At 31.4% G+C, this 10564-nt stretch overlaps 1 protein-coding gene across 1 annotated transcript; it reads left to right on the forward strand.

The window, feature by feature from the left end:
* LOC107610431 (F-box protein SKIP2-like) lies at positions 4454 to 5704 on the forward strand. The gene has a single exon (XM_016312482.2). The coding sequence runs from the start codon at positions 4457 to 4459 to the stop codon at positions 5702 to 5704; it is 1248 nt and encodes a 415-aa protein (XP_016167968.2). The 5' UTR covers positions 4454 to 4456.

Genomic DNA, 10564 nt, shown 5'->3' on the forward strand with positions numbered 1-10564 from the left:
CAGCTATGTATTGATTCCTGCTAACTCTACAAATTATGAGTCATTGTTGTTGTCCTATCTCTTCTCTGCATTTCTATTATGATTTTTGGAGAAGAACAAAGTCAAAATAATTCAACCAAATTCAAGTTTTGGAAGCTTTACTCTTATTTAAAAAGGTAAATGGCCGAAAATTGAAATAAGGAGAATGAACACACTGTTTGGATCTTTGTAACTTTTGAGCTAAACCTTTTTCTCTTTCATGATTTTACATTGATTTTTTTGTTCTTCAATTTTATCATTCTTTGTTTTTTAAATCAATAAAAAATGCAAATATGTGAGGTATTAAAAAAAGTCATTGAGAGAAAAAATAAAGAGAGTAATCTTGGAGAATGTTGACAAATTATTTTAATCTCTTTTGTAGGTATTTATGTTTTGTATTTATGATCCTGAGAGAATCTATCTACTTTTACTTAATATACTAAAATTGGGTTTTTTCCCAACTAATGGAAGTGAGGTGTTGATTCCTTATGAATCCATTTTTCCACTAAAATGGATGCACTATTTTCGCTTCTAAATTTATTTTATAAAAATATCTTTATTATAATTATACTACAAGTGTAATAACCCATGTCATGCACGTGATAAGATTGAAATTATAATTTTAAGTTGTTTTATTAAAATTAATTTTAATTATAATAATTTGATTAATAAAAAGTAACAATGTTACGCATTGTTCGTTTTTTTTAATCTAGTGTTTAGTGTATTAACTCTATAATAGTTATTAATCGGTTTTAGTAATCGATTTTTTTCAATAATCAGACATATATCCCAATGTGATCATAAATAACCTATTAATACTTTTCACCAACAAATTTTTATTTGTTATTTTACCATGAAGTAAGAACATATCAAAATCAGTTTAAAATGAACAACAAATTATTAGAGAATTCTAATACACAAAGTTCTCTAATAAATAATAAATAATTTAAAATCACTAATATTATTTAATACACCATATATGCTAATACTAAGAATATTTTCTAAAAAGATATATTCGTAAAAATAGATATAATATGATTACAAATATAACATAAACAAATATGTTAAATAAAAAGTAAACCAACAACATGCTTACCAATGCTTTTATTAACTGTTGTAAATTGGAGAATAAATATGTATTCGGTTATTTGGTGATCACATAGATAATTAGATAATTGAATTGTAAATTGATCTCACAGTGTGTACCTTATTTTTTCTCAACACTACAATCCATGAAGGAGATGATTCAGTTACCTGGATGAAAGAGAAAATGGTGGATATTCAGTGGCTTCTGAATACCGTTGGCCTTCCAATTTTTTCATCCTCCAATTGACTTTCTTCATGAAATTTGTAGAAATAAATATGTTTGGTCAAGTATATGGAAGCTTAAAAATCAGCCAAAGGTTAAAAATTTCATATGGAAATTCATGCATGAAGGGCTACCTGTTCGGAGCAAGCTTCACTCTAGGATTTCGAACATAAATCCAAAATGCCCAAGGTGTGAGGAAGAAGAGGAATCGGTTACCCATTGTCTACTGATTTATTCCGATTCTCTGGAAGCCTGGCAGAAAGCTCAAGTTCAAGTTCCAGAAGAGTTGAATGAGAGCTGGCGATGGTGGGTCAACACCATGGAGAAGGTGAAGAGCAACGCAGAGCCAAATGAGAAGCTCGAACTAGTAGTCAATCTACTCTGGCAGCTTTGGAAAGCAAGAAATGAATTGGTATTTGAAGGAGTTCAAAGATCACCATCTCTCAATGTAGAGCTTGCACAGACAATGATAACTGAGAGAAAGAGGACGACTTAATTTTTCAATTGCCTTTTCCCCAAATTGTAATAGCCTTTATTCTTAGTTAGACGCTGGTGGAACTATTCCAATTCTTTTTTGTCTGTTGTCCAAATTTGGACCTTTCATCATTTTAATAAAACAATTATATATGTATAGATAATTGTTACAAAATAAAATCTTATTGTGAAATATTAAAATTTTACATACTTCAAATCATGAAGATCAACCATAATGTAATAGTCACTTCTTTCTATTTTTGATCATGATATAAGCTCTTCTTTTTCAGTTAATAGTCCAATAACATCAAATTGAAAAAAAAAAGAATTAAAAATATCAAATTAACGACGAATAAATAAATAACGTAATAAATTACTCATAAATTAAAAAAAATTACCAATTTATTTTATATTAGACGATAAAACTAACAATATATTAATAAAATGATATACCTTTAAAAAAGTCGCAATAAAATTTTAAACATTTGCATAATTTAAAACCTCTAATATTTATTTAATACACAATATGCTCAATATGCTTGTATTTTCTAAAAAGATATATTCGTAAAAATAGATATAATATGATTACAAATATAACATAAACAAATATGTTAAATAAAAGGTAATTAAACCAATATGCTTACCAATACCTTTGTTAAATTTTGCAAATTGAAGAATAAGTATGATTCGGTTATTTGGTGATCAAGTAGATAATTGAATAATTGGTTGTAAATTGATCTCACAATATGCACCTTATTTTTTCTTATTTCTAAATAAAAGCAATAATTAAGAGAAATAAGTAGTAATATATAATAAAAAAGATAAAATATTTTGATAATTATTTGATTAATAAAAAAGTAACATGTCATGCATTGTTTGTTTTTTCTTAATCTGGTATTAAGTGTATCAACTCTAATGTAGTTATTAATCATTTTTATTAACATACTCTAATGGCAAGCACGTAGCAGCGCAACGAGTTTGTTCTTTATGTTGTTGAGTGGCCACTAAATTTGTTTATTTATTTAGGTTTAGGACTATTTTTGGGTTTGGTTGTAACATGGAGCTATTAGACCTCAATTATGATGAATTTCATGATCCTAGTCAAAAGAAGAGGAAAATTGCTAGGTAGATTTATAAAAATATGTGAGGTTATTAAATAGGTGGGTTAGCGAGTTCTTTGCTGTGATTGTGTTTGGAGTTGAATTAAATGGGTCGTGCCTGTATTCGTATTTATAATATCTATTTAGTTTAATTTTTATTTTTATCATATGTTAAAGTTAATTTTAAAATATTTTTTAATACACCGTGTGCTAATATTAAGAGTATTTTTAAAAATGATATATTCATAAAAATATATTTAATATGATTACAGATATAACATAAACAAATATGTTAAATAAAAGGTAATTAAACCAATATGCTTACCAATACCTTTGTTAAATTTTGCAAATTGAAGAATAAGTATGATTCGGTTATTTGGTGATCAAGTAGATAATTGAATAATTGGTTGTAAATTGATCTCACAATATGCACCTTATTTTTTCTTATTTCTAAATAAAAGCAATAATTAAGAGAAATAAGTAGTAATATATAATAAAAAAGATAAAATATTTTGTATATGTATAGATAATTATTACAAAACAAAATCTCATTGTAAAATATTAAAATTTTACATACTCTAAATCATGAATATCAACCACAATGTAATGGTTACTTCTCCCTATTTTTGATCATGATATAAGTTCTTCTTTTTCAGTCAAGAGTCCAATAACATCTAATTAAAAAAAAAGAATTAAAAGAATCAAATTAAGGACAAATAAATGAATAATATAATAAATTACTTATAAATTAAAGAAATTTTACCAATTTATTTTATATTAAACGATAAAACTAACAATCTATTAATAAAAGGACATACCTTTAAAAAACTCGCAATACAATTTTAAACATTTGCATAAATAAACTATTAAAATTTATGTTATCGATAAAATGATGCTATTATATAATTTCTTGGCAAAAATTAAAAAAAGTTTTGTCTAGATTAATACAAATTAACTATGTACTAAATAAGTTGGATTGTTCATTTGTTTGTTTCAATATATCAGCATGAGTAAGAAAATTAAAATGATTGTCAGAAATTTTACGATCACAAAATTTGTGTGCAGTCGGAAGATAAATTCAATATGTGTGCAGTCAGAAGATAAATTATGCTTGATTCCTCAATCACAAAATCTGAGAAGACATAAACCTTCTCCTCAATCAGTTCATTCTCAAACATCTTTGCCAAATAATTCTTGATTGAACAATGAATTTTATCACATTGTAAAACAAATTAAATATAAAAATTATTAGCACTTATAAAGCTATTAAATGGGAATGTCTTTTATTACAAGGGTTTACTTATCAAATAAATTTAAGAGTAAAAGACAAATAAGTCTCTGATATTTTAAAACGTAGACATTTTTCGTCCCTCAAGATTGAAAAATACATTTCGATCCCTCACCATGTAAATTCTGTGACAATTATGTCCTTCCGTGGAATTGGTGCTCGAAACGGTAACGGAGATTGCTGAGGTGGAGGGGTGAAAAGTGATGTGTCCGTTACGGTTGCTGAAGTGGATGAGAAACAAATTGTTGGAGGACAAATTGGTCCTTAATGACCAAAACGATGCCGTATGCATCCCCCACTTTCATGCCCAGCATCCCAGACCTCTTCTTCTTTTTCTTCTTCTTCCATGGCAGTTTCATCGCGCCCTTTCTTCCTCTCTCGTCTCACAGACCTCTCACTCCACAACCCTCTCCACCCTCCAAAACAAGCGTGAACGATGAAGGTTTGATCCTGATTTCGCTCCGGTGCATTAACCTAATCTGGCTCAAGCTTCGTGGATGCCGTGAGATAACGGAGGCAGGAATGGCCGCTGTTGGTGAAAACTGCAAGGCGTTGAAGAAGCTATCTTGCGCTTCGTGCGTGTTCGGCATTAAGGGAATCAACGTTGTCGTTAGCCGTTGCCAAAGTTTGGAAGAGCTCTCCGTTAAGCAGCTGCGTGGGGCCCACGATGGCGAGGAGGTGGTTGGTTCCGGAACGATGTCGGTGACTTCTGTTTGCTTGAAGGAGATCGTGAATGGCCAGAGCTTCGCACCCCTTATGATTGGGTTGAAAAGGCTTCGATCTTTGAAGGTAATTGGGTGTTTGGGAGATTGGGATGACACCCTTGAGAAGATTGGGAACCTCCACGCTACGTTGGTTGATGTTCAACTTGAGAAGATTCAAGTTAGCGATGTGGATCTTGTGGGTTTGTCTAAGTGTTTGAGTTTGGACACTTTGCACATTGTGAAAACCATTGAGTGCTCAAATGTGGGTCTCAATCTAGTTGCTGAGAACTGCAGGATGTTGAGGAAGCTTCACATTGATGGGTGGAGAACCAATAGGATTGGTGATGATGGTTTGATTTCTGTTGCCAAACACTGCATTAACTTGCAGGAACTTGCTTTGATTGGTATCTATCCAACATCTTCGAGCCTTGAGGCAATTGTTTCCAAATGCAAGGCTTTGGAGAAGTTGGCACTTTATGGGCTTAATACCGTTGGTGACGCTGAGATTGAGTGTGTTGCCAACAAGTGTGTTGCGCTCAAGAAGCTTTGCATTAAGGGGTGCCCTATATCCAATGTGGGGATTGAAGCTCTTGCTTCTGGTTGCCCCAATTTGATTAAGTTTAAGGTAAGGAGATGCAGAAAGGTTACTGGTATGGTTGTGGAGCGGGTGCGTGACCATAGGGAGTCCTTGGCGTTTAGTTTTGATAATAGTGATTATGAAGCATTGAATGTGAGTCAAATTGATCATGACCTTAGTAAGAAAGCAAGCACGTTCTTGCCAAAGTCCTCATTTGACAATATGAGAAGGTGAATTCTTTGGTTTAATTTGCCTTTTGGAAGTTTCAGTTTCCTGAGTAGCTAGTAGCTTTGTTGCTGCTGCTGTTAGCTAGCTGCATTTGCTAATAACCTTTATTGGTTCTGTTCGGCTGTTCTTATTATTTGTGTTGATGGTGATACTAGCTTTGTATTACAATTAGTCTATTTTTTTTTGTTTCATTTGGAAGGTGGAGAGGGTTGTGGAGTGAGAGGTATATGAGACGAGAGAGGAAGAAAGGGCATGATGAAACTGCCATGGAAGAAGAAGAAGAAGAAGAAGAAGAAGAAGAAGAAGAAGAAGAAGGCCTGGGATGATGGGCATGAAAGTAGGGGATGCATACGGCGTCGTTTGGGTCATTAAGGACCAATTTGTCCTCCAACAATTTGTTTCCCATCCACTTCAGCAACTGTAACAGACACATCACTCTTCACCCCCTCTACCTTAGCAATCTCCGTTACCGTTTCGAGCACCAATTCCACGGAAGGACATAATTGTCACGGAATTTTCATGGTGAGGGATCGAAATGTATTTTCCAATCTTGAGGGACGAAAATGTCCGCGTTTTAAAAGGTTAGGGACCTATTTATCTTTGGCGGCGGTTTTCTGTTGTTGTGCCGCAAAATTTTGATTTAGCGGCGGTTATGCCAGCGGTTGCTGGAAACCACCGCCAAATCTAATCCCCGCGCCCATATCCGTGGCGGTTCAGTTAACCGCCGGAAAATGATTGTTTTGTAGCAGATCTGATACCAAAATATTAATCATTATCTGTGGTATAATCTAATTTCATAATTATTAAAACGTTATTTTTATGAAAAAATCGCATTATGTACTTTGAAAAAAAAATATTTACAAATTACTCAAATTTAAATAAAATATATAATAGATATTAAATCAATTTATTTTAATAATTACTCAGTCACAAATATTCATCAAAGATATGAGATCTAAGAGCATACAAAATAAATATAACATCTACAACTTTTACACTACTACGATAAGATGATTATCATAAGTTTTTTAGCATAAATTAAACAGAACAACATATAATAATAAAGAAATAATCAAATCCAAAAAAGTTATAGAACACTTATCATAACTTGAGTCTAATTTCTATATTTTGAAATAAATTTACTCAAAAAAATTAATATATAAATCACATTATTATTACAAAATTATTTTTTTAACATAATTAGTGGTACTTATTTGAACCATTAAATTTAGCTTCTAATGATATTAAAGTGAACCTATTTTATTATCTTGTGCCTTCAAAGAATTTACACGACTGATATAAAAATATAACAATTGAAAAAATTCATTATAATGGGTATATTTATTTTAACAAATATTCTTTTTTGAGTTAAGAAATTAACTAAATTAATTAATGATGACAAACATTATTTTATTAAGCAAAGTAAATAATTAGTGTTTATTACTTATGATTATATGAGGCTAATTATTTATTGTTATAGGCCAAAACTCATCTTTGCAGTAGCCCAAAAGGAAGGAAAACAACAAACAAGACTGGTGGGGTAAAATACAAATGAAGCCCAAGAAAAATAAAGAATAGAAGGCAACAGGCTGAATGAAAAAGATCTGATCCAAGCCCGGTTACCTATCTCAGTTCAAACTCTTTCCATGTGCTTTAACCAAAAGTAACGTACACCTTTACTATCTCAATCAGAACTCAGAGAAAGAAAGAGAGAAAGCTTAGTCTCTAAGTTGTTCACAGAAGAAGAAAGAAAGAGAAGGTTAAGCAAGAAAGGGTAAAGTCTAATCAACCATTTCAAACCACATCGAGAAAAAAAATCAAAAGCAAAGGCAAAGGTTAAAGGTAACCCATTTCCTTATGCATGCATCATATGTTCTTCTCCTCTTCCTAACTCTCTGATCAGTCTGAAATAGGATACAAAGAAAAGTTGATTTCTGTTCTTCATTGCTGTGCATCTACGGTCACAAGTGAATCTTGGGGACCAAGTAGCTTCTTAATGGCTAAGATATGGGCTTACCATTGAAAGACCTTTTTCTGTTTGCCTTCCTATGGCTTTCGGTCAACAAGAGAAGGTCAGAACAAAAGTTTCTACTCTAAGATTTAATGGAAAAAAGTGAGAAAATAGGTTGGTGAAGCACAGAGCTCAAGAAGTTGACCTAGGAAGAAGAACCCAGCAACATGCAAGGAGATAAAAGAAGATTTTCTGTTCATTCAGAAGTAAGGAGAGATAACCCAGTGTATTGAGTTATTATTCTGTGAAGAAGCTCTCCGAAGAAGTTCATCTACTTGGACAGTGCTTTCTTTCAAAGAAGCATTCCGCCAAAAATGAAGAATTGAATCAAAGACATACAAATCTAGTTTATCACATAGCAAAGAGGCTGTTGATGAAGTCAATCTCCTTCATGTTATTGCAGATTTTATTTTTACTTTTCAATGTTTATCTTTCTGTAATTTCTTGAGTGAAAAGGCATATTGGGTGAGTTTAAGTAAAAGCCAATGAGTGAATAAGGATGAGTGATACACTAAAGAGAAAAGCCTAGAGTTATTTTCTGATTTCTTTAGGTAAGTCTGTGTCTTGTATCTTGTACTAGTGAGGTACCCCTTTCTTAGTTGGGTGAGCACTAAGAGTGAAGAGTTAGGTATTAGCATAGCCAATGTCAAGTTAGGTTAGAACTTGAGTGTGAAAGGATTGTGTCAGTCCTGTGGAACTGGTGTATGTAATACTTTAACTATAGTGGAAATTTCACCACTATTGTGGTGGTGACTGGACATAGGTTGCATAGCACAAGGCAACCGAACCAGAATACATGATGGTGTTAGCTTTTCTCTTCTCTGATCTGTTTTGTTTTCTGATATTCATGCGACAAAACGAAATTGTCTCATAAATTTCTGCTGCTGAGTTCAAACAGAATCAGAGTTGCAAGTTGATTTAAAAAGGAGTCATTTCAGTAACTTAAAGAAAGACATAGATTCAACCCCCCCTTCTCTAAGCCTTCTACAACCTTCATTCTTCTATCTAATACTATAAAAAAATAGATTAGCTACTTTGAATTGCATACAGGTCAACTTTCATCCACAGTAGTAGAATGCCTAAATTGAGATATATTCATCAAACAAACAATCAATAAAATACTCATCCGTATTTTCTCATGTTGGGTACATTTATACATAAAATAAATTATACATATAGAAAAAAAAAAGAAGAAAAGAAGAGTTGAAATAGCAATAACGATAAAAATCACGATTCTTATAATTTTGTGTGGCCATCTATATATAGTAAACCAGACAACTATGATTATCTAATAAAATTAATTTGTATTTATTGCACTCAACTTGAATAAGTAATAAATTATCTTATTTTAATTTAGTCCTTAATTCACATGATTTAAATTTAGCTCAATATATTTGATTTGATTTGATTTAATTATTAGTTAAAAATATCTCACTTGCCTATTTTATTCATAGATTTATTATTTTAATGACTAATAAATAAANTTAAATATCTAATCAAATCAATTAGTTGATATAGTTAGTTTATCGTAACAACTTATATTTAATGAATTAAAAGAAATAAATCGGGAAACACTCTCAAAAGCATGTCACGTCAGCTCCATCATTAAGTGTCAAAAACCCGATTTTTATATAATAGAATAGATAGATAGAATAGATTTGATTAATAACGGATTTTTAATATAACACGTAGCATTACTAAATTAGAGTCCACAATGTTCTAATAACTCAATTAGTGTATATATGTGGGAGACTCCCGTTATATATTATTGTTTTTGAAATTTTTTTTAATAAGATTGTATTTTAATTTTTTTCTTTCATCCTTTGTATTAATTAATTATATTAATCTTCTATTGTAATACATTTTTTTATCTACTCCTCACATTATCTTTTTTATCTTCTTTTACTTTTTTAATTGCTCTTTTTACTTTATTTTTAATTGTTTATTCTACTTTTACTTCTCATATATAAATTTATTATAATTCATCAAGGTTCTTTTTGAATTTAAGTAATTTTTTAAGTTATATGTTACCATTGATACTTTTATTTTATTTAGTGTGTTTTTTTAGTCTGTGATTAATATAATAATTTGTAAATATCTATTCTATTATATAAAAATTAAATTTCTGCACTTAATGATAAAACTGTCGTGGTATGTTTCTAANGGCGTCGCACCCCTGACCAGGACACCTCTCCTTCAGGAAGCTAGCTACCTGACAGCTGGAGCAAGGAAAGTTCCAGGAAGGTGGGTCTGTGGTCTGTCGACCCACCCCACTGACAGGGTATATATGGGGAGGGCCCTACCCCTTCCCACGGTACGTCACTACCTCCTTTATTTTCTCACCACCATCTGCACTATTTCTGACTTGGGCGTCAGAGTGTCATTGCAGATGGCGCCCCCTCCTTCACATCGCAACAGCTCGGGAGATCGTGAAGTCTCCGCCCTCTTCTCCTGGACCCAAACCAAGGCTGGTTCCTACCATTCTATCTCCAGAGCTCCACCGACCTGTCCGGAACCCGAAGAACCAAATATTTAATTATTTAAATATCATATAATTTATTATAATTTCTATCAATCAATTAATTATAATTTAAATTGAATGATTAATTTGTTACGAAATTATTATTTTTTAATCTATTTATTGGCAGTACATATATTAATTATAATCGCAAATTAAGCTATTTTATATTAAATGACTTATATAATGGTCATCTCATTTATTATCTTAAATGCTGAATTAAATAAGTCATTATTACTTTTGATTTAGAATTAAATGAGAATAAAACCAGAGATACTATTTTATTTGGCCTTTCGGGTTTAATGGGTGTCACACTCAAATATAAATAGTGACTTCC

The sequence above is a fragment of the Arachis ipaensis genome, chromosome B08 (assembly GCF_000816755.2).
Source record: "Arachis ipaensis cultivar K30076 chromosome B08, Araip1.1, whole genome shotgun sequence".
Lineage (NCBI taxonomy): Eukaryota > Viridiplantae > Streptophyta > Magnoliopsida > Fabales > Fabaceae > Arachis > Arachis ipaensis.